This window comes from Cetorhinus maximus, chromosome 11, assembly GCF_964194155.1.
Source record: "Cetorhinus maximus chromosome 11, sCetMax3.hap1.1, whole genome shotgun sequence".
Lineage (NCBI taxonomy): Eukaryota > Metazoa > Chordata > Chondrichthyes > Lamniformes > Cetorhinidae > Cetorhinus > Cetorhinus maximus.
In genome coordinates, this window is record NC_135889.1 from 92,453,592 (window position 1) to 92,479,354 (window position 25,763).

Here is a 25,763-nt window from a genome sequence, read left to right on the forward strand (position 1 = left end):
GATGATATCTCTTACAATATTGATTAGATGCTGGGATAAAAGCAAAATACTGCGGATGCTGGAAACCTGAAATAAAAACAGAAAATGCTGGAAACGCTCAGCAGGTCTGGCAGCATCTTTGGAGAGAGAAACAGAGTTAACGTTTCGAGTCCATATGACTTTTCTTCAGAGCTCTGTTTATTTGTGATAGCCCTTAAGCCTGTGCCCCAACATCTTCCGAGGGACACTCCATATCCCCTGGAATCAGGCATGTGCAGGGAGGCAAAGGTATTTGCCAGGGCCTTTACAATCCATGTGCAAGAAGTCTTCCATGCAGGCTGAGCCTTTGCCCTTCACACGCTCATCTGTCCCAAAGCCCTAACATTGTAAGTACTACATGCTAGGGTTCTCCTTCAACTGAGCAGTTGAGCAGACAGACATGATTAAAGTGCAAGTGAATTATATTTACAAAAGTTTGATATGTGTAACAATGGTAGTTCAACTGTGCAACCACTTGTGAATTCAGGACTTCTTAATTTTTCTTTCCCTACCACTTCTTCCAAGTGCTCCCCACAGCAGGAGTGCAGGCAGCCTGCTGATCAATTGGCCCTGTTGCCTTGGATGACCTTGGCGGCCATCCTCTGGAGGCCCGAGGCCTGGAGGGCCCCGGCTTACTGAGGGGCTGCTGCTCCCTCTGCGGTCACAGAGGACGAGGCTGAAGGGGTCACAGGCAAAGGGAATTTTGAAGGGCCGGACACCTTCATAGAGTCCAGAGAGGATGTCCCAGGTGTGTCCAACTATCGCTCCTCTTCCGTTGGGTGCCCAAGGGCCGCTGCCTGACTCCCTGAGGGGAAGGGCCACCTGGAGGGAGGTCGAGGTGCCCCATCTCCCACTTGTGTAGTCAATGCAGAAGCTCACCCATGGCTACAGTGATGGAGTGCAGGTCTGTGTGGCTCTCCGGCAGAATCTGCTGGCCACCCTCCCCATGGAGACCTCCATGCCTGCACAGGTTGACACCACTTCATCAGCCAGCAGGCAGACAGACTCCTCCGCCCCGTCTGCCACCCTGCTGAGGACCTCTGACACCTCTGCCTGATTTTCCCCTGTCTCTTGCAGCTTGTCCAGCATTTCTTGGAAGACCGATTCCAGAGGCCCGTCATTGGGTATAAACCTCGCAGATGCCTCTTCCCCAGAACTCCTCCAAGCGCCGGTGAGCTTGGCCAACACTGCCTTCTCCTGCTGCAGACATGTGTCTGTGCAGTGACCACCAGAGTGTGAGACCCTTCCTAAACTAGAACTAATACCCACTGAGGAATGTGTCTCTGGGCAGATGGAGGGTGCAGGTGTCTGCTGTGGTGCCCCTACAAGTGCACTTTCTTCATCGCTGATGTCCTCGCTCCTGCACGGGCTTGTGTCCGAGCTAGACAGGGCTTCCTCACTTTCAGGCCCTCCACTTTCCCGGTGGCACCAATAAGTGTGAGAGGAGAGAGTGAGTGACTGCATGAGCAGCCCCTAACATGGAGGCACCCTTGACCTTTGGTTTCCTGGATGGAGGCCGCAAGCCAATCTCTCTATCTCCAATGGATCTGTCTTGCTCCGCCCTGCCAGCTGGGCTGTCCACTCCTGGAAGTTGGTCAGTTCTTTTAAGTGTTGCCAGTCCCTCCCTCTCTCTCCAATTATGGCTTAACTTCTCCTGCGCAAAGGGAGAAGATGGGGTTGAGAGCAATTGGGTTCCATGTATCTTTCTCATCCTTCCAGTCTTACAAATAGCCCACTGGATTGTGTGCCATGTGATTGATATACTGCAGGTTGTCCAGAAGGGTTTTGGGGAAGCACCCTCCAGAGCAGTGAGCCCATGCAGATAGAAGGGCAAGGCTTACAGGGGCATGTCACTAGCAGTGCTTGTTGGTGCCCTCAACGCCTGAGCCCCTTCCCCAACCCCACAACTCCCACTCCCAGACAGCATGTGAGCTCTCTGTGTGGATTGGTGAGGGACCCACAGTGGCCTCTCCACCTGCAGAGTAGAAGGACGGCAGTGGGGCTATGAGGCATCACCTTATCAAGGTGCCACTGAGGCTCACATGCCCTGTACCATTCATTGAAGTGAGTGTGAGCAGTTGAGGGTTCATATATCCTGGCGGCGCGGAACAGGTCATTCATCCTTTACTGGCATTGCAGGGCAGTCCTCTGCTGGAGGCCTTGGGCACTGACTGCCCTGGAGACTTCCTCCCATGCAGTGACCGTCTCCCTGCTTGGCCTCTCCTCTCATCCGGTGGATAGAGGAAGCCTCTCATGGCCTCCACTTGGTCATGCAGGATGTCCGGGAAGGTGGGGGGTGGGGGGTGGGTCGCTGAATTTGGGCACGAAGGTCCCTGTCCTCTTCTGGCCATCTCTCCTTACTCAGCATTGTGTAGATTGCTACCCGCATTTTAAATATGGCACCTGGATGGACGAGCCATTCAGCCTGCCCTGCCATGTAAAATGCCGGGAAACCCCCCGACCGCATCATTAATGAGGGTATCGCCCGACTTTCCGGCGGCCTCCGCGGTGAGAAACACTGCCCGTCCGCGGAAGGGAAAATTTTGTCCATTATTTTCGTACACTTACTACACACAACCACCAGAGCAACTCTCTTCCTTGTCTCAATCTGAACTCTAAAATTTCTGATAATTGAAAAAGCTAATTAGCAATAGTGATTTGCTAATTAAAACCCAGAGTTAAACTATCTGAACTTATAATTCAATCAGTAAGTTAGTGAAGCTGGCAGCTCAACACACCTTGTCATCTGAAATGGCTGCTGTGACTGAAATGACACCATTATGTCTTAAAATTAATCTACAATCTAGTGTTATTAAGATAACTTAATTCTAACTTGTAACTTGACCCAAAAGTTATTGAAAGTCTGGGACACTTGGGTAATGTGAAACTCAAGCCACTGAGTGCTTGTCTTTCTCCCAGACAGCTGTAAGTCCAGGCCTCAAAGCTGCTTGTCACTGAAAATGGGCAAGGGCAAGTCACTTGTCACTGAGCTGACTATTTCCGATTGGATTAATGTCAGTTCTCAGCCCAGGTGTTAGAGAGAACGTCTTATGTGAACAAAACGTTATATTGCAGGGAGAGCAACGCTTGACATCAAACTCACTATGCTTTGATTGTTCCCTTCTTGTTGATACTTATATGAAGCAGCAACAAAGACCATTTGTGAGAAGTTTCTACTCCTGTATGTCCAATCCCGCTAAATCAAGGAGAAAGTATTGCAAAAAGCAGCCAGTAAAAGAGAATCTGTGAAAAAGCAAAGTTCAATATATGTTTTCCAAGTCAATTTATTGTTCAAACAGTTTATGTACCATTGCCCCCAGGTTAGAAGGCTAAACTTCTCTTACCATTTATGTCTCAGTTTATCAGCATTCTTCCTTTTGGAATAGTAAATGGGTAAACTTGTAAATTCCTTGAACTCCAGTGCCAATTTGCACTTTGTTAACCAACATGCTTACATGTAGCAAGGCACACATTGCATCAGGCTTTCTCCTTTTGCCGATAGGCGAAATGTTTTGAAACGAGGAATCTAATCTGCATTCGAGAAAAAAAATACCAATTTTACCTTTCATGTTACTGGTGCATTCAAGTGTCCCTTGCTGTTAAAATTTTAGCTTACAACTACAGTGTTGCAAAGTGTTCCTCCTGACTACTAACGGGGCCAGTTTAAAGCTGTGGTAGTAGAGCTTTTCTTTGAAATTCTGAAAGCTATGTTCTGGTTTTGCATTTGTACATTTTAAGGACCATTTTGAAAAATCAATTCTGTTTTATCCTGCAGTTTAACATTTTCTTGAGAAGAGTTAGCTAGCATACTTTATGTTGTAAGTGATGACATCCTGCCCATATATTTGTTTATTAGAAGTTGCACAACAGCTGAAACAAATATGTCAAGGTAATGGATGGAGGGAAATTGACAGACAGGAATAAAAATACCACCATTAAACCTTCTAAATATATCCCAAGTGCCTTATCAGAGTGTAATTACCTTGGGAAATCAAACAAAGCTCACATTGTTGCCCAATTAAATGAAACATGTTTTAAGTTGTAATGATCAATGTTGACTGACAGTTAAAGGATCTTATTGGTGAGAGATCACCACAGTCTCGGAGAAATAAATCACTACTTTTACAGGCTTAAGGTGTAGGAAAGCAGAAAATACAAATAGTCTTGAATTAGCCCATATTAAGACAGATTCCTAGTGGGTTCCATTATTTTTTCTTTCTCTCATTTATTGTGTATTGGTTCTATTCCTGTATGATGACATGGAGGCTATTTTCCCCACCATTGTGCTGGTAGTTTAGGCGCCAAAGTTTCTCCTTGGGGTCTTGAGCTGCAAACCCTGTTAGCCTGTCTTTAGTGCAAGAAATTGGACGTAAACCGACAGCCTTAGGTTTTTCTTGAGACATCAGGTGCATTTTTGGGTTGCAAACCAGATTGCCCCAGTACCGGGCCTGCTCTATCCCAGAGCAAGCTAATTAAGAGCCTGCCCAATTAGGGAGGGTGGGCAGGATGACACAGCCATTTTAGCAGAGGTAGCATATCTATTTAAAGGGACTGTGGCATGTTTCAGAGAAGCTCACCAGCGCTTGGATTTTGCACCCACGGGAATGGTGAGGAGACCTGGGAAAGGCAGGTCTCCCACTTGTACCGGGAGGTGCACCTGAGGCAGGTGAGGGTCTGCAGTGAGGTGAACTCTCCTGAGGACAGGAAGCAGAGGACATCTTTTTCAACCCTACTGGCATATTTGGAAGTGACTGAGGAAGTGAGCAGCAGCAGTGTGACCATGCACTGTAACCTGGAGACGGTGGAATAGGTGGATTCAGATCTTCAGGATGGCATTGCAAGTGAGTGGCATGACACTGTCAGGTGCCAAGCTCCATAATCTGACTTGCACAGTATTCTCCTACACAGCATGCCTCAGGTCAACACACTTTGCAGCTGCACTCATCCCTTGCCCTAAATGAGCCCCAAATCTCCAGCTGAACAGCCAATATTCACTCAACCTCTTCCTATTGCCCTCTCACACCCATGCCTCCGAGCATTACAATTGCTGAGTCTCCCACTATCAATGTCCTGGGAGCTACCATTGACCAGAAACTTAACTGGACAAACCAGTGTAAATATGTGGCTACAAGAGCAGGTCAGAGGCTGCAAATCCTGCCGCAAGTAACTCAGCTCCTGACTCATCAAAGCTTGTCCACTATGTACAAGGCATAAATGAGGAGTGTGATGGGTTGTACTCTCTACTTTCCTGGATTAATGCGTCCCAGCAACTCTCAAGAATCTTGACGCCATCCAGGACAAAGCAGCTCGGCACCCCATCCACCACCATAAACATTCACTTCCTTCACCACCGGCAAACAGTGTCAGCAGCAATATACTGCAGCAACTTGCCAAGGCTCCTTCGACAGCACCTTCTAAACCTGCAAACACTACTACCTAGAAGGAGAAGGGCAGCAGACACATGGGAGCAGCACCACCTGCAGGTTCCCCTCCAAGCTATACATCATCCTGACTTGGAACCATATTGCTGTTCCTACAGCATGGCAGGGGCAAAATCCTAAAAGCACTGTGGTCAACCTACACCATATGGACTGCAGTGATTCAAGAAAGCAGCTCACCACCACTTGCTGAAGGGTAATTAGGGATGGGCAACAAATCCTGGCCTTTGCAGCGATGCTCAAATCCCATGAAAGAATTTTTTAAAAAGTCACCGTACACAACTGTTGTCCTTCACTCCTCTGAGCCCAAGCCATTATGGCCACTCACCTCCCTGCTTTCTCTCCTTGCAGGGAGAGAGTGCACAACCTGGTGAAAGTCAGAGTTGTGGGGTTGTGGAAGGTGAAGTGGGTGGGCCGCGAGAGACAGGTACCTTGTCAGCCACTGGCAAATGCCAGTGCAATGCCTGGTACATGGGGAAGATGGTCTTCCAGCATGAGGATGCAGATGTCAGCAGCAACCTGTGATGAGAGCCTGGTCACTGGTGCTCACACACATAGGGAGATCTGATCTTTTGCCTGTGGATCCTCTGTTGGGGAGTCTCTTCAAGGTCATATTTCACACTTTATCCTAATGGAATTTGAATGAATGACCTATAGATTGCTGGTTCAATGTCATAGCAATGACACTGTGGTAATGTAATCCATGTTAAAAGAGCTTTGGCAAAGAAACCACCTACTATCAGATTGAAATTCTCCTCCTAGTGCCCTTGTTCCTTGCAATCATGTTCACTTTCTGTCACCAATTCACCAATACACCAAAGGGAACCTTTCCATTGAGTACTGAGGGATTCTGAACAATGTAGATGAATGCTTAGCAATATATCTCCATGTCAGAAGTTTGCTTAGAATGGAACTTTGCTTTATTGAAGAGATAAGACAAGACTAGTACAACTTTGTTGAACACATCCACCTTCTTCTGAAGTTTGGCCCTGCAAGGTTCTCATTTGACTCCTGTACAGCAGAACTCGTATTCAAACCTGCCCTCCAGCAAGGTGGCACATGAGGTGTCCTTTCACCTGGTGTGGCTGCTGCTCACTAGGAACCATTGTGGTGATCCATGATCTACCCGAGTCTCTAAGTTACATGCAGTGGCGAGTCTGCTGGTACTTAATACTGTGGTAACGATTGACGCAGTGCTTCTTCCTCACTGAACCTTCCTGTTACATGCCATTGTCATACTTTTAAATAGCGTGCCTTATTAGCACAGTACCCACTTAGCTGAGTGGTACCCACTCTTTCCCTAACATAACTCCCTATGACATCTCTAAGCTGCGTGGGTACACAGCCCCACAGCAATCTGGAGTGTACTGCACAGTGTATAACCAGGCCATGCACAATAAAGAAAAATTAGAAGAAACATTATCTATAATTTTTGCATGGTTCAACAGGGTCTGTCGAAGATTTTGGTTGGAATGTACAAGGGATGTTTGTCTCAACTGGAGATTCATATCACTAACCAAGGGTTCTGCTGAATTTTACCTTTAGCTGAGACCTGTCATGGTGCTTGACAATTCTTTGTGACTATAGTTAAAGGGTTGAAGGTTGTTCTAGTCTTGTCTTCTCTCTTCAATAAAGCACAGCTCCATTCTAATTAAACTTCTGACAGAGACATATTGAAGTGTTCTCCTGCATTGTTCAGAATCCTTCAGTACTCAATGGAAAGGTTCCCTTTGGTGTATTGGTGAATTGGTGACAGAAAGTGAACCTGATTGCAAGGAACAAGGGCACTAGGAGGAGAATTTCAATCTGATAGTAGGTGGTTTCTTTGCCAAAACTCTTTTAACGTGAATTACATTGCCACACAGTGTCATCACTATGACATTGAACCAGCAATCTATAGGTCACGTGTTCAAATCTTATTAGAATAAAGTGTAAAATATAACTTTGAAAGCAACTGGATTGTAATAAAAACCCAAATGCTCACTAAAGCCTTTAAAGGAAGGACAACAGCTACTCATACCTGATCTGGCTTACTCGAGCTTTGAAATGACAACTGCTGGAAAGCGTTATCTGGAGGCTAAGTTAGTGAAAATGTGCTCCTTTATCCACGTTTGGTTGTAAGGAGCTTCTAGTGTTCGCTGTCCAGCTAGCAAGTGCTTTTTACTTGCTTAGTCTCCTGGTCTTATCATTTCTCCTTGCTATGGCCTTCACCTTCAAGTTCAAAGTTACAGGCTTGAGGGTATCTGGCACAGAATTGGTTTAATCATCTCTCACCAGATTTGGCTAGACCACATCAAGCAAAATGTGTTCACTCTTCCAGAATCATCCTTGAAAGCAAAGATAACTCCTGGCTTATATTTCCCACTGCCTGCCCTCTCCAATTATCACCATTGACAAGTGCAAGGAGTTCATGGACTTCTTTGTCACTAAGATTTGAAACCATCCATTTAACTACCTCTGCTGCATTGACTCTTACCTGTGGCACACCAAGACTAACATTTCACAAGGTTTCCCTGGACAAGCCTTAACCCGTGTCTTTCTCCTATCACCTCGCATGCCTTCTCTGAACTCATATTTCTGATGAGACTTATCACCTTCTCCCCTTGACCCTTTCCCACCAAACTGCCTATCCAATTTCCCTTCTTAGCCCCCATACAAGCTGACAATCTAAATGGTTCCCATTCCTCAGATACCATTGCCATCATCATCACCCCTCCCTCAAAGAAACTGCCCTTGATTCCTTTGTCCTTGCAAATTATCATTCCGTCTCCAACTTTCCTTCCCACTCCAAAGTTCTTGAAAGTGCTGTTGCCTCTCAAATGTGTGTCCATTTTTTCCACATTTCCCAGGTTTGAAAACCTTCACTTGGGCTTTTGTGTCTGCTGCAGCACTGAAATAGCCTTCATCAAACTTATAAATGCCGTCCTCTGTGACTGTGAACATGGTGCTTGTCTGACATCCCTCATTGTCCTTTTTGACCTCTTTCTACAGCCTTTGAAATGTCAACCACACCATTTTTTTCCCAATACCTCTTCTCTATTGGCCAGTTTAGCTCTCACTTGTTTCAATTCTTATCTGTTCAATCACAGCAATGGCTTCTCTTCTGCCCCTGCACCATTACCTCTTCAGTTTTTCAAGGATCTATGTTTGGACGCCTCCTCTTCCTCTTCTACAAATTACTGTTTAGCAAAATTATTGTTAGACATTAAGGCAGGTTCTACATGTGCACTGACAACACCATCCTCTACCTCTCCACCATCTGTTGACTCCTCCTCTGTCTACATGTTCTCAGACTGTTTGACCAGCACCCAGTCCTGGCTGATCTATAGTTCCCTTCAATTAAGCATTGAGGAACTCAAAGCTGTCAGTTTTAGCCTCCACCGCAATTCTGTGCACGAGCCACCAATTCCACCTTCCTCCCTGGTCTCTGGCTCAGGTTGAACCAGATTATTGCAACCTCAGCACCCTATCTTGACCCTGTACAGGCTTCTGACCCCGTGCAGGCTTCCAACCCCATATCCTCTCTATCACAGCAATTGCCTACTTCCACCTTTGTGACATTGGCAGTCTCCACCACGCATCAGCCTTTCTGTTGCTAAAACCCTCCTTTCTGTTGTTTCCAGACTTGACTATTCCAGTGCTGTCTCACTGGCTTCCTGTCTTCTCCCCACCCCATATTTGAGCTTATCCAAAACTCTGCTTCCTGTACCTTAACTCAGAGCAAATCCCATTCATCCAGCATCCATATGTTTGTTGACGTGCATTGACAGTTGGTTCAGCAACACCTCAATTTTAAAATTCTCATTTTGTGTTCAAATCCCTCTATGGCCTCACCTTCTTCCTCTCTTTCTAACATTTTCTAGATGTACACCTGTCTGACAAGGCTTTGTTCCTCCAAAACTGTTCTCTTGTGCATCTCCCCACTCCTTTCGCCTACAACTGCCATCTAGGTCTTAAACTATGTCCTTGCCTCACTAACCCTCTAACCCCCTATACTCCTTAACGGCTTCCTTAAAACACCTCTTTGATCCAACTTCTAGTTACCTTTCCGAATATCTCCTTCCATGGTTCTGCATCAATTGTTTTTTGATTATCCATTTATGGAGCACTTTGGGATATTTTTATATCTTAAAGGCACTAATTAAAAATTCTTCACTACATTGTTGCTGGAGAATAAAACCTTTGCTCCCCTTTTCTTGTGTGCAGGAATATTTTTGAGTATTGCTTTTAACAGTTGAAATTTGCATTTGGTTATTTATTTTAGGCATTCATGGTGTAGTGAACTTTGGCATGCTTCTCTGTTGGTGATCCTTTGGCATTGTACTTTTACTTTGGGTTGGGAGCTGCTCTTTGTAGACAAATGCATTCCAGGGGAAGGTTGGAACGGGCAGAAAATCAGGGAAGGGGTGCATTAGAGTAAAGGAGGTGAATGAAATGTGCCTCTGGTGGACACGCGTTCAATCATACGACGGATAGTCAGATCGGAGCATGTGCGATATGTGATGAGGAAATCTGAAAGGGGAAAAAGCAGAACTGTTAAAGTAGTGAGGGGGGAAAAGAAAATGTAATGCCTGAAAATAAAGGAGATTGGTTGTGTCAGGAGTCAGAGCTCAGCCTTGGAAATGCATTAAAGAGAATGATAGGAAGGACACAAATAGGCTCAGGAATTACACTGGTAAAATACAACACTGAGACAGACAAAGACCTGTGAGAAAAGACAATTCTGAATTTAAAAAGAACTAGGAATGCTAAAAGACTCTCAAGGTAACATTAATTGTGTTATTATGAAATACAATTCTTTTGAGTTGGAAAAAGTACTTGTTGAGTGCAGAAAGGTGACAAAGGAAAGGATCCTTGGTGTGATTTTATTTTTCTTGGTGGACGTTTGTTGGTATTCATAGTTAGAGGGTTGTGGTTTTTGTTTCTTCTAGAAAGTGTGATGCATAAGAAGTGTATGCTATATCTTCAGTTTTTAAAATTTGTAAATTGCATCGCTCTAGATGATATCAACTAATGTTAATTTTACTTCAGCTATACCAACTATAAAAGCAGTACAGGCTGGGCCCTCTGTCCAGTGGTTCATTTGCTAACCCCCTAAATCTTATAGAGTCATAGAGGTGTATAGCACAGAAAAAGGCCCTTTGGCCCATCGAGTCTGCGCCGGTCAAACAAGTACCTAACTATTCTAATCACATTTTCCAGCACTAGGCCCATAGCCTTGTTGGCCATGGCATCGCAAGTGCACATCCAAATACTTCTTAAATGTTATGAGGGTTTCTGCCTCTACCACCCTTTCAGGCAGTGAGTTCCAGATTCCCACCACCCTCTGGGTGAAAAAATTCTTCCTCATGTCCCCTCTAAACCTCCTGCCCCTTACCTTAAATCTATGACCCCTGGTTATTGATCCCTCCACCAAGGGGAAAAGTTTCTTCCTGTCTACCCTATCTATGCCCCTCATAATTTTATACACCTCAATCGTGTCCCCCCCTCAATCTCCCCTGCTCCAGGGAAAATAACCCCAGTCTATCCAATCTCTCCTCATAACCAAAACTTTGAAGCCCAGACAAAATCCCGGTAAATCTCCTCTGCACTCTCTCTAGTGCAATCACATCCTTCCTATAATGCTGATTCTGGAACTGCATGCAATACAATAGCTGTGGCCTAACCAGTGTTTTATACAGTTCCAGCATAACCTCCTTGCACTTATATTCAATGCCTCGGCTAATAAAGGCAAGTATCCCATATGCCTTTTTAACTACCTTATCTACCTGTCCTGCTACCTTAAGGGACCAGTGGATGTACACACCAAGGTCCCTCTGATCCTCGGTACTTCCCAGGGCCCTACCATTCATCGTATATTCCCATGCCTTGTTTGTCCTGTCCAAATGCTTCACTTCACACTTATCCAGATTAAATTCCATTTGCCACTGATCAGCCCATCTCACCAGCCCATCTACAACCTCCTGTAATCTAAGGCTATCCGCCTCACTATTTACCACCCCACCAATTTTCATGTCATCCGCGAACTTACTGATCAATCCTCCTACATTCAAGTTTAAATCGTTTATATATACCACAAACAGCAAAGGACTCAACACCGATCCCTGTGGAACTCCACTGAACACAGGCATCCAGTCACAAAAACACTCCTCAACCATCACTCTCTGTTTCCTGTCACTCAGCCAATTCTGGATCTAATTTGACAAATTGCCTTGGATCCCATGGGCTCTTACCTTCATTATCAGTCTCCCATGCAGGACTTTATCAAAAGCCTTGCTGAAGGCCAAGTAGACTATGTCAAATGCATTGCCCTCATCTACATACCTGGTCACCTCTTCGAAAAATTCAATCAGATTGGTCAGACATGACCTCCCCTTAACAAAACCATGCTGACTGTCCTTGATTAATCCCTGCCTCTCCAAGTGTAGATTAATTCTGTCTCTCAGAATTGCTTCCAATAGTTTCCCCACCATTGAGGTTAGACTGACTGGCCTGTATCACAGAATCACAGAATCATACAGTGCAAAAGAAGCCCTTTGGCCCATCGAGCCTGCACTGACACGTGAGAAACACCTGACCTACCTACCTAATCCCATTTACCAGCACTTGGCCCATAGCCTTGAATGTTATGACATCCAAGTGCTCATCCAGGTACTTTTTAAAGGAAGTGAGGCAACCTGCCTCCACCACCCTCCCAGGCAGTGCATTCCAGACCGTCACCACCCTCTGGGTAAAAAAGTTTTTCCTCACATCCCCCCTAAAACTCCTGCCCCTCACCTTGAACTTGCGTCCCCGCGTGACTGACCCATCAACTAAGGGGAACAGCTGCTCCCTATCCACCCTGTCCATGCCCCTCATAATCTTGTACAGCTCGATCAGGTCGCCCCTTAGTCTTCTCAGCTCCAACGAAAAAAACCCAAGTCTATCCAACCTCTCTTCATAACTTAAATGTTTCATCCCAGGCAACATCCTGGTGAATCTCCTCTGCACCCCCTCCAGTGCAATCACATCCTTCCTATAATATGGTGACCAGAACTGCACGCAGTACTCCAGCTGTGGCATCAACAAGGTTCTATACAACTCCAACATGACCTTCCTACTTTTGTAATCTATGCCTCGATTGATAAAGGCAAGTGTCCCATATGCCTTTTTCACCACCTTACTAATGTGCCCCTCTGCCTTCAGAGATCTATGGACACACACCCCAAGGTCCCTTTGTTCCTCAGAACTTCCTAGTGTCATGCCGTTCATTAAATACTTCCTTATCAAATTACTACTTCCAAAGTGTATCACCTCACATTTTTCTCTGTAGTTCCCTGGTTTATCCCTTCCTCCCTTCTTGAATAACAGTACCACATTGGCTGTCCTCCAGTCCTCTGGCACCTCTCCTGTGGCCAGAGAGATATTGAAAATTATTGCCAGCTCCTCTGCTATCTTCTCCCTTGCGTCACTCAACAGCCTGGGATACATTTCATCTGGGCCTGGAGATTTATCTACTTTTAAGCCTGCCAGACCACTTAGAACTTCCTCCCTTTCTATGCTAATTTCCTTAATTATATCACAGTCCTTCTGCCTAATTTCCATATCTACGTCATCCCTCTTACTTGTGAACACCGACACAAAGTATTCAATTAGAACCCTACCTACGTCTTCTGGCTCCACACACAAATTACCGCTATGGTCCTTAATGGGCCCTACTCTTTCCCTAGTTATCCTCTTACTCTTAATGTACTTGTAAAATAACTTTGGATTTTCCTTTTATTTTCCTGCCAATGTATTTTCATGCCCCCTTTTTGCTCTCCTAATTTCCTTTTTAAGTTCCCCCCTACACATTCTACACTCCTCTAGGGCTTCCGCTGCTTTGAGCCCTTGATATCTGCCATAAGCCTCCCTTTTTCTCTTTATCCAATCCTGTGTATCCCTCAACATCCAGGGTTCCCTGGATTTGTTCGTCCCACTCTTTACCTTTACTGGAATATGATGGCCCTGTACTCTCCCTATTTCCTTCTTGAATGAGTCCTACTGCTCTGACGCAGATTTACCTAAAAGTAGCTGCTCTCAGTCCACTCTGATCAAATCATATCTGATCTTATCAAAATCAGCCTTTCCCAATTTAGAACTCTGATTTCTGGCTCATACTTGTCCTTTTCCATAACAACCTTGAATCTAACGGAGTTATGATCACTATCTGCAAAATGCTCCCCCACTGCTACCTCTACCACTTGCCCGGCTTCACTCCCTAAAATTAAGTCCAGGACCTCTCCCTCTCTTGTAGAACCTTTTACGTACTGGCTTAAAAAGCTCTCCTGAATGCATTTTAAGAATTCCGCTCCCTCTAAACCTATCACACTATGACTAACAGAGTTAATGTTGGGGAAGTTGAAATCCCCCACTATTACTATCCTATTATTTTTACACTTCTCTGAAATTTGCCTACATATCTGCTCTTCTATTTCTCTCTGACTGTTTGGGGGCCTATAGTGCACTCCCAGCAATGTGATTGCTCCTTTTTTGTTTTTAAGTTCTACCCATATGGCTTCATTTGAGGAGCCTTCTAAATGTCATCCTTCCTTACTGCTGTAATCGATCCCTTGATCAATATTATGATGCCCCCTCCTCTTTTACCTCCTTCCCTGTCTCGCCTGAAGACCCTATACCCTGGAATATTGAGCTGCCAATCCTGCCCCTATCTCAACCATGTATCCGTGACAGCAATGACATCATACTTCCATGTAATTTTAATCTGCCTTATTTATCAGACTCCTTGCATTAAAATAAATACCATCCAACCTTGCCAAACTCCCTTGTGCCTTAACTGGCCTATAATTTCTATGCCTTCCAGACTCACTTTCTCTCTCTTCTAATTTTGGCTGTGCATCTCCCCCTGCCCAACCTCCTCTTAGGATCCCATCCCCCTGCCAAGTTAGTTTAAACCCTCCCCAACAGCACTAGCAAACCTCCCCGCATGGATGTTGGTCCCATTCCGGTTCAGGTGCAACCCGTCCGCCTTGTACAGGTCTTCCCTACCATCTAGAATACTCACCATGCACCCACATAGGTACAGCCGCAACAACATCCAGGATACCTTGTGTAATTTGGGAGGGACCAGTTTGCTTCATTGGTGTTCCTGTATCTGGGCACACCAACCCCTTGCTTCACTGGTGCACTGCAGCAACGTGCCAAGGTTAATTTAATGGCACCCCCCCTCCCCTATAATACCTACCACCTAGAACAACAAGAGTAGCAATGTTCACCTCCAAACTTTACACCATTCTGATTTTTAGTGTAAGACGTAACCTTCTATCCTTGACAGGTTACTTCATGAGAATTATGAGAAATAATATGACAACACTCAAAGCACAAACTAAACATTAATGTCTCTACTAGCTTTGGCAGGAATACCAATAAACAATGCAATACACCCAACGGTCACAAATATGTTTCAAGAATTTATACATACGATCACCCAGTGAGCGATCATCCCCTGTTGATTGTACTCTTCAGCAACAATCTGGCTGTAGCGCAAAATTATTCTTTACAATGATCTTTATACTCATTCCAGAATGGCCAGGTTCCACTGACAGGGTCATATTGCCTTGTAAAATTCCTCCATAAGCTACAATTGCCCAAGGTGGTATCTAATTCTTAGCTCAAACAATAAAGTTAAGGTCTGCCTCAACACTGCCCATCTGTTTTAAACTTCCTTCAATAATTTGCCATCCTGTTGCTACAGATGTCTTCAGATCGTTATCAGCATACACAACAGCAGCTTCTTTTCCTCGTCACACATTCCAGGACCACCAAGATAATTAAACAATCAGCCCCTCAAATTATTGACTCATCCAAGTTGTTGCTCAGTGAATTAAAAATAGAGTTAATCTGATAAGCATATATAAAAAATCTTCTTGTGCAGTTAGTATCTCTACATGTCAAAAGAAGATGAACTCTGGTATCATCAATCACTGTCAGCTTGTGTCAGTTTCTTGCAGCTTTCAAACAAACTTCACACAACTTCAGTCAGCTGCATCTCCGGGTTGGGTTTTATAATCCCCTAAAACAGACATTTTGGGTGGAAATTAATGGTCGTGACGGGGGCCTGTCCATTGGCTGGAGAGCCAGTGGCAACCCTGCCACAGCCGTTCCAGATTGGCGACGCAGTCCACAGCATCTTCAGGGCAGATATCCCGTCTCTGAGTGCTGCCTTCCAATCAGAAGCCAGCAGCTCTCCAGTATTAGCAGCACCGCTGGGGGCTCTGGCCACTGCTGGTATTGCTGTAGGTCCAGTGTTATGGACTTGATTTTCCAGACAGGTTTCTCATAAGAAACAGTGAACTTTATTTACAGGGCTTCAGCAGCAGTTGCATAGTTCCATCAAGAACCACAACTAGACATAAACTTCACCCCTAAGGTTCCCCACGCTTAGGGCTGATTCGTTCACACTGTCACGTGATACTGCACAGTACAATAAGTCTTAAACTACAGTCACTACATTCCTTAAGGCTACAGTTACCACATCCAGGCTGAAGATTTTTGCTGGAGCCCTGGAGCGAAGGTAGGTGAGGGTGGCTTGCTGGGGCTAGTGCACGAAGGCCTGGTAAGGGGTTTAGTTTAAAAGGGAGGCGGGCATCGATGCACCTGTGCAACCTTCACCACTGGTGAGTCTCTCCATTGGGCACTGGGTGCTTAAGTAGGAGGTACCCCTCTCACCAGGCCTGCCAGGGTTTACCTGGCGGGTTGCCTATATGGTGTGGCCCTGCCCACCACTGGCAGGATGAGGCCCTTAAATAGCCACTTAAAGGCCTCAATTGGCCTCTGGGAAGGAAGGCCATCCTCATGCCATCCTGCCCTGGACTTAATCGGGTGTAGTTGGGAAGGTGATGGGGTCTTTCATTTCTTTTAAGACTTATTGAAATATGAAGTTTAACTAAGATCCTAACTTTGCATCAAAGCAAAACACAGCTTTGAAGTATGGCTATTTGTTTGTTTTTATGACCATTGGGCCTCTTGGCAAGATATACCATGGCCTGAAAGTGTTGTTTTCCAACCTCAGTCCAATGGCTTTGCTTAACTGTGAAAAAGCAGTCTACTGTTTTCAGCAGGCTACTATACTTTGAAAAGCCTTTTAGCCTTGCCAAGCATGCTGGAAAGGTTTGGTCAGTTTTCTGTACACCTGCATACTGCAGACAGCATTCTGTACTTCATCACTGCTCCTGGGTTGGATAGCTTCACAAGTCTCAGTGAGAAGTTTCAATTAAAATAATATGAATGTATCTTACAGGAAATACATCTTCAAGATATGTGGCAGCCAAATTGAACACAGCAGGCTCTCACCAACAGCAATAAAATAAGTAACTAGATTATTGGTTGGTTGAGAATCAGGCCCTTGGTTTAATGCATCATCTGAAAGGCAACACTTCCTCTGAAGTGTCAGCCTAGATTATGTGCTCAAACCTTTGGAGTGGTTCCCGAAATGACAACTTTCTGTCTTGGATGTGTGATTGCTACTGCTGTGCCAAAGCTGATCTGACCCGAGCAAATACAAATGATCGATAAAGTTGGGTATTTCTTCAGATCTGGTTGTGGGAACAAAAATAATATGTACTGATATTTTATTCCTCACAATGATAAATAAAGTGTTGGACATTCAGAAGCTGAACACAAACAGAAAATTCTGGAAAAACTCAGCAGGTCTAACAGAGCTCTGAAGAAGGGTCATACGGACTCGAAACATTAACTCTGTTTTTCTCTCCACAGATGCTGTTAGGCCTGCTGAGATTTTCCAGCATTTTCTGTTTTTGTTTCAGATTTCCAGCATCCACGGTCTTTTGCTTTTATTTTACAGAAGCTGAACACCTTACTTTAAAATTCTCAGCGATTTATGTTTTAATTTTAGATTTGCATTGTTCACAATTTTCTTTTTAATCCCATGCATTCTAACATGTTTGATACAATTGATTTAAATAATAAGATAAATTTGCTCATCTTAATTGTCCCTTAAAACGCAAGGAAGTGTGGAACGTGAGAAGACCTTTTACTTCATCAAGTTCGCTCAGTCAACAAAGTACCTATAATGGTATCTGATTTGCTTTATAAATCTCCCAAAGGAAAACATGACAATTTTTCTCCCTTGTCTCTAAAGGCAAACGGATACGACTTGAAAATATGTATCGATCATCACAACTCCTTTTTTTCCAATCCCAGTTGGTTGTTTCCTGCAGATGACTTTTTCATGAGCTAGTAATACATGAGTGATTGCAAAGAGGTATCGAATCATTCCTGTGTATACTTTAATCTTTAATCCAATTCCGAGCCAAATGTTTACTGCCCCTATTTTTTCCCAAAGGAGTTGATAAACACAATATTAGCCTTTATAAGGTGTCTATTCCACTATTCACAAATGCAATTCTTCTAATTCTCAGTGAGGCATGTTCATTTTGTAAGTGTATCCTCTAGTTCTGGAATTACAGTGCAAGTTAAATAGCCTGCTTGCATTTGCATAATTTTTACATTTCAGCATAAAGGACAACTTCCCTCCTCTCTTAAACTTCTTCACTCCCATGCAACCAAATTCGACTCTGCATCATGCATGAGAATTTAAAGCCCAAATTCTTGATTCATTGCGCCCTTCAGTTTCTTCTACTCCATGCATAAAAAAAATTTAAAGAGGATGTCTTAATGAACTTGTAAATATATAAAAACACAGAAAATCCTGGAAATACACAGATCTATTAATATCTGAAAAGATAAAGGTAAATGATACAGGTACATTCTTTGTTAAAACTGAAACTCTTCAAAGATGTTGACAGAACTATCAATTAGTCCACCACAGATTCAGACATGAATTCTTAGTGGTGGAGAGTTTTGAGAACCATAGGGCCAAAATTATCTGCTCCTCCCAAGCATGCAACATTGCCACATGTCTTGTTTTAAATTGTTAATATACTGTATCATGAGTGATATTTTCTGAAAGAGATACATAATTTATGCTTCAATAAGTCAATAGTAATGGCTTTGACCATCTTTCATGGGAAATGTTCCATAGTTTGACCATTCACTCATGGATGTCGAGATTCCACAGATAGGTTTTGAGTTTCCCCCCAATCAAGCCGCAGGCCCTCTCTCCTGATCCTAATGTTCAGGACAAGGTGAAATAACTAGTCATGGTCTACATTTTCTATTCCCTTTTATAGCCCTAAAAACAGAAATCAAATGTCACCTTTATCTTTCCCAGCAAAACATGTTCAACTTACAAAATTAATCCTCATAATGCAACTATCGATTTAATCATTCTGGTTATTTTCTTCTGTATGTGAGTAGCGGTGTGGGATCTGTTTGAGAAAGGAACTGGAGCTTCTCAGACTGGATGAGCTATGATGGACCAAATGGTGGTCTATATCTATATTTATCTTGTGGCCTTGTGTTGACTTCCCTTTATGAGTCTTTTTGAACAAAAACTGACTAATAATGCACTGGAAAACCAAGGTAAAAGGTGGCAACGTGTGAATCATTAAGCCTGTTGTTTGGTCTCCAGAAACTGAAGCGTTAAGACAAAATTCTCTGGACTATGAGCCTGAGAGATGAGTTTGGACTGGTGGGATGGACGTGGCTGAGGTTGAGAAAATCCGTGATGCTTTGGATCTTCATTTTTCTACAAATGCAAGCCAATATTGAAGCGCCTAAAGAAGCACAGTACATCTGGAGAACAGGTAAATCTCCAAAATAATCAAAATATAGAGCCCATTGTACACCTTTTGCTGTGTAATGGGCATAGTTAATTTCACTGTGACTAATTTGTATGCATACACTTTAGAGATTATGGCTCTTGCAAGCTATTTCTTTTCTGGAATGTTCTAATAAACTGAAATAAACTCAACTATTTCTGATAATAACTACGTATTTTTGGCATCACACTTAGTTGTGTATTTATTAATGCAAATTTTTCCAATTTATCAAAACAAATATTGAATATATCAATGAATAAGACATTGATAGTTACAGGTCAGGTTTTTATCACTTATAATCAGTTTGTTAATCAAATAATTAGCTGTTACATGTGTTAATTGCTAGAGGATGACCATCAACATGCTATTCACAAGTTTGGGATTTCTGGTGCGTTTGCAAGACTGCTGGTCCAGGAGCTATATTACCATAATGTCCATTATTTTTATACATGTCCTGTGCATCTGTTTCATAGTAAAATTCATGTTCTGACTTTTTTCTCTTTAAGTTGTGTAAATTATTCCTTGTTATTGTCCAGGTCCTTCTTGTCAGTGACACTGATAATCATCCATTTATGTAGTAGCTTTAATATAGAAAATGGCCAAAGGCATTTCACAGAAAATAGTAGTAGCAGAATTACAATAGGTTATTGAAAGCCTAGTATAAGGCATTGAAAATAAGGGATGTTCTTAGAAAACTTTTAAAGGAAGGAGGAAAAATAGCAATGGGGTTCCAGAATAGGTCTGGGACAACTGAAGTTTCTGCCATGAATGATATAACGGTTAGAAGAGGTGCGTGAAGCGCATGCCAGAATTGGTAGACCAAAGAACACATTCTAGGATATATGGTAACATAAGGGCAGCATTTTGGAGGTGGAAATAAATGGCTTTGGTGATGGATAGTATACTGGCCTTAAGACTTAGTTTAAGATTGAATAAGGTTGAGGTTTCATATTCAGGGCCTGAATCTTTTGGTCGAAGTGCAGGGGTGGGCCCCGCTTGCAGACGCGTAAAATGATGCGCGGTGACTTCGGGCGTGCGTCCTGACGTCATTGCACGTCATTCAGATCTTCAGTTCGGCAGGCGCGCACTGGAGTCGTCCGCATGCCCACCGAACTGTCAAAAGCTTATAAAGGCCATTTAAATACCAATTAAAATAATTAACAGGGCCTCCCAGGCGGCCTTCGCATTTTTCATGGAACCTCATCCACAGGTAGGATGAGGTTTCATGAAGGGTTTTTAAATGTAATAAAATGTTTAATTAAAATTCATTGACATGTCCAAGCTCCTGTGATGTCACTGTCACATGTCTGAAATTTTTTTTTTAATATCAATTTTTCATTACGAACTTAATCTCCCTGAGGCAGCTCCGTGCCTCAGGGAGATTTCTGTGCTCTTTCGCAGGCAAGTGTGGAAGAGCGCAGGCCCCGACTATCCCTCCTCCCCCCGCCTGCCACAGGGAGAGCTCAGCACTTCCAGGTATGTGTCACCCTGGGCAGGCCATAGTTGTCCCGCCCACGTAAAATGGCGGCACGCAGTCGATCGTGGGTGGCGATCGGCTGCGCGCCCACACGCTCCCGCTCAGCCCCCCCCCCCCTCCCCCCCGACGGGGAGAAAATTCTCCCCCAGGTTACTTTAGAACCGGTGAGAGAGAAATTTAAAGCAAATTGAATAGGTATAGATGTGGACAGGGAGTTAGAATCTCAGTTGCAGATCAATGGGTCACATTTGAAAGCAGAAGGATTACATACCAAGGGCTAATAAACACAGATTAAAGGTGTGTGACCCTAACCAGATTAACAAAATATGAAGTGAAAGAAGCAACCGAAGGAAACTCCAGAAAGTTGCCAGCTGCAATGGTGAGGGGAACCACTGGGAAGAATAATCCAAAAATATGAAAGAAAGGCTGGAGAGGCAAAGATAGAATTATAAATGAATATAGTTATGGAAGCTAAAGGTAAAAATATATTTTCCAGTGTTGTACTGCTTATTATATAAAAACAGATGAATTGAGAAATTGCACATTGAAAATGTACGTATGAAAATGGTGTGTCTGTGTGAATTTGTTAGCTTGTTAATTGTCTGAAAAAAATAGGCATTTTGTCCATTGGGGAAAAAATAGTCCTAGTCTATGCTACTTTTTAAAATTTAATCATATTGCAGAAAGGGGAATCTCAATCATGAGAACTAATCTTTTGAAAGAAGTGACTTTCCTTCCCATTTTTCCACAATCTGCTGAGGGATTTTAATTGTTCTAAATATGTTAAGTTAATATTCAATTACCTTCCAATTTGACAAGCTGACTAATAGACAAACTGCTTTCATCACAATTAATGATGCTGGAGATTCATTACATTACAATTACAATATTACTGTGTCACACTGCACTTTTCAAATCTAAACATGTAATTTCATGAAATAATCAATATAATGCAATAGGTAGAAGAAAAAGATTAGCTGTGGAATCTTATGAAAGGGTAAGATAAATTATTCAATAAATGTAAAATGTCCTGGATGTTCTGCAAAAAAATATTATTGGCTGAAGAGTTATGCATTAATGAACATGTATTAAGGCATAGTAGAGTTTGAAGATCCTGTTTTGCCACGAAGGCTCATTTTATTATTAATAGGAATGGATCAGTAGGATTTCTTGTTACTCAAGTGAATTTAACATCAAAGTTTATTGGAAACATTAAGTCTTTTGTATTCCCATTTTTTCACATTATCTCTTCATTGTATGCAGTGAAATATTTCTGAGAGAGCACTTCTTTCTTTATTGCAGTCATCCTCTCTCATGCAGAGAATTACAGCAAAGTGTGCACATTTCCACAAGTATAAGGTATAATGGGTAAAGTTTTTTTGCTCAGCAGGCAGGCGCACGCCCAACTCGACCTAGCGTAAAATGAGGCGCGATGATGTCGGACGAGCGCCCCGTGCGATATTTCGGTCAGCGGGCGAGCGCTGGAGTCGGCAGTGTGCCCGCCGACAATTAAAAGACCTATTAAGGCCGTTAAAAAGTTAATTAAAATAGATTTTCACTGCCCAACTTTACAGTTGGTGGGCAGGCGAAAAGGCCAAGCGGCCTTTGCACTTTCTTGGAAACCTCATCCACGGGCGGAATGAGGTTTCCGAAAGTAAATAAAAATAAAATAAAAACTTTAACTTTTCATTAATAATATGTTCCTGCTCATGTGACAGAGTCACATGAGGGGATATGTTTCATTACATTTTTATTTTTTTAATTATTTTTTTTCATTTCTCTTCACCTCCCTGAGGCAGCTCTGTGCAATTCTCTGCTATTCTTGTATATTATTATATTTTGGCTTGCTCCTTACCTGTGGCATCAAAGCAAAGTGACATGCCTCCCAAAGACTAATTCCACTTTCAAAGCAATCCGGAGTTTGGTGCCTGGTTGCATGGAATTGTTGCTGAAATTAGAAAGTAATGAAACTTTGCTTGTGCAAATTTTAAAACCAGACTCCCCTGTGATCAGCACTTTCATTTTGTTCTCAGCAGTGCGATAATGATTGCAGCTTCAGATGTTGCTGATGTGATAAAGAGATTGATTAATTTTACTTGAAAGGGCATGTGCTCAAAGAGATTCAAATCTTAACACCAAGGAAGAATCAGAGCCCCAGTAGTGTTATGAAGCTTCATATGTGTTGACATTCAGCTACTGATAAAAAGACTACCCAGCAATTTTTTCCAAGGTACTTACAGTGCAAACAAATATTTATTTTGCCACATTGCTTGAAGATGAAATTGCTTTTATTACACATGGATCCAAGAGATTTATAAAATGGAAATCCTTGTTTTCAAAGCTCAGATAAAAAAAATCAGTAATTGCATGTTAGAGGTCCACTGTTTGCTATCTAGCCACCGGGACTGAAAGATGGTCCATAGATTAAAGTGAACTGAACCAAAAATGTCAGTTTTTCATAGGGCACATTTACAAATCTGTAGGAGCACAGAGCTGGTTACAGCAGCACTCAAATTACAAGAAATTTGGACAAGTTAATTGTGTAAAATATACAGTGCAGAAACTGGTCATTTGTCCCAACTGGTTTATGCTGGTGTTTATAAGCCAAGCAAGTTCTCTCACACTCTAATAACCTCTTCCCGTCTACCTTTGTATCCCTTGATTCACTTCTCCCGTATGTATGCATTAAGTCTACTTTTAAATATATCAATGCTATCGACATCAACCACTTGTGGCTACAAGTTTCAGATTTCCACCATTCTCTAAAGAAATCCCTTCTAAATTCTTTATTTGATCTGTTAACATTTTAAAAAATTTATGATGGATTTGCCTACTGTTGGAAATATTTTCTTTACATCTACTCTGTTGAACCCTTTCAGAATTTTAAAGACCTCTGTCAAGTCTCCTGTTAGCCTTCTCTTTTCTAGAGAAGAGTCCCGGCCTACTGAATCCTTCCTTTATATTGCATCCTCTCAATTATGGTAACATTTTGTTTATCATTTCAGCACTTTTTTCAGTGCTTTGATATCATTTTTGCAATATGGGTATGCACACAGTACTCCCATGTGTGATTTAACCTAGGTTCTATACAAGATATCACTACCTCTCCACTTGGAAGGGCACAAAAAAAATTCCTGACATGTGACACTGTCACATGAGCTGGGACATGTCAATTTCTTTTTTAGCCAGAGAGTGGTGAATCTATGGAATTCATTGCCACAGAAGGCTGTGGAGGCCAGGTCATTGAATGTATTTAAGACCGAGATAGATAGGTTCTTGATTGGTAAGGGGATCAAAGGTTACGGAGAGAAGGCGGGAGAATGGGGTTGAGAAACTTATCAGCCATGATTGAATGGCGGAGCAGACTCGATGGGCCGAATGGCCTAATTTCTGCTCCTATGTCTTATGGTCTTATGGTCTTTTGTGTTGTATTCCTTTAAAAACGAACCCCAATACTTTGTATACTACATGTAAGAACATTGTTTAGCTTCACAAATTGAATGAACATGATTAAATTCAGTCAAATTCTCCCAATAGTATAACAAGAAGTAGGTAGTTAAGAGGCTCAAAGGGAGTTGATGGAAGGATGAATAAGAGATAATTAATATGGTAAATGGCTATTTCTTGGTGGTTTATACCAGAGAAAAAAACTAACATCCAACATTGATCATATATGCTGTGTGCCCTGGGATTTTGTTGGTAAAGCATAAGTTCTCAGTTTAAAGGGCTGAAAATCAATACATTCTCCAAGACAAATGGACTATATCTCAGGGTATTTAAAAAGACAAGGAAGAGATTTGTGAAGCATTGATGATAATTTTGAAAGAATAAGTGAATGCTGGGAAGCTTTAACACACCAGAAACATACAAATATGTTTCCCAAGTTCCAAAAAAGTGACAATCTCAATGGGCTGCATCTTCCGGTCGGCGAGCAGGGGGCGGGGCCCGCTCGCTGACGCATAAAATGACGCGGGGTGACGTTGGGCGTGCATCCCGACGTCACCCCGCGTCATTTAGATTTTCAGTTCGGCTGGCGTGCCGCCGACTTGGCTGCGCGCCCGCTGAACTGACAACGGCCACTTAAAGCCTTTAAAAAAGTAATTAAGCCAATTAATGGACCTGCCCATCCAACCTTAAGGTTGGCGGGCAGGCGAAGATCCCTGGCGGCCTTCAGAAAAACATGAAACCTCATCCACAGGCAAGATGAGGTTTCATGAGGGATTTGAACTGTTTATAAAATGTTGAAATAAAAGAAATTGACATGTCCCAGCTCATGTGACAGTGTCACATGTCAGGAATTTTTTTGTGCCCTTCCAAAAATTTTCACAACTTCCACCGATCTCCCTGAGGTGGCACTTTGCCTCAGGGAGATCTGTGCGCTCTTTTGTACGCATGCGCGAAAGAGCACACTCCCGGCTCAGGCAATCCCTCCCGCCCGCATAGGGAGTGCACAGTGCTTCTGAGCGGACATCACGCTGGGCGGGCCTTAATTGTGTTGCCCAATGTGGGCGTAATGAACTCATGAACTGCCTGGAGAAGCAGAAATTTGCTAAAGAAACCTTGATTCAGGGGAACAGTCATACCTACTCAGTATGCGGGGGGTAATGAAGTTCCATTCAATAACTTGCCCTGAAGGAAATGTAGAGCTGGAAAAGACTTTGAGAAATTGCACTGATATGTCTGAACCCTTTGGTTAGCCTATGGTCAGTGGTAGCATTCTTGCCTCTGTGTTAGAAGGTTGGTGCATTCAAGCCCCGCTTCAGAGACTGCAGCACATAATCTGGGAGGGCACTTCAATGCAATACAGAAGGAGTGCCATCCAGTTAGAGGTGGTGGCCTTTAGATGTGACATTAAAGCTCAGTCCTCTCAAGTGGATGTAGAAATTCCAAAAAAAGAGTGGAGTAGTTTTCTCAGTGCCCTGGCTAATATTTACCCCTCACCCAAGACCATAAATGGATCTTTTATTCACTTATTTCATTCTTCTATGAAGGACCTTGCTGCCCACAACCTAACTGCTGTGTTTCCTGCATTACAACAGTGACTACATTTTGCTGTAGTGTGTTTTGGCAGGAAAAATATAAATGCAAGTTCTTTCCTCCTGTTGTGAT

At 43.0% G+C, this 25,763-nt stretch overlaps 1 protein-coding gene across 1 annotated transcript in view; it reads left to right on the forward strand.

Annotated features, from left to right (window-relative positions):
- thsd7ba (thrombospondin, type I, domain containing 7Ba) overlaps window positions 1-25,763 on the forward strand; it is a 976,108-nt gene that overhangs the window by 1,089 nt on the left and 949,256 nt on the right. Inside the window, exon 2 of the mRNA XM_078552479.1 lies at window positions 18,988-19,162. Coding sequence (XP_078408605.1) covers window positions 19,021-19,162 — 142 coding nt within the window. The 5' untranslated portion in view covers window positions 18,988-19,020. The remainder of the gene's footprint in view (window positions 1-18,987; window positions 19,163-25,763) is intronic.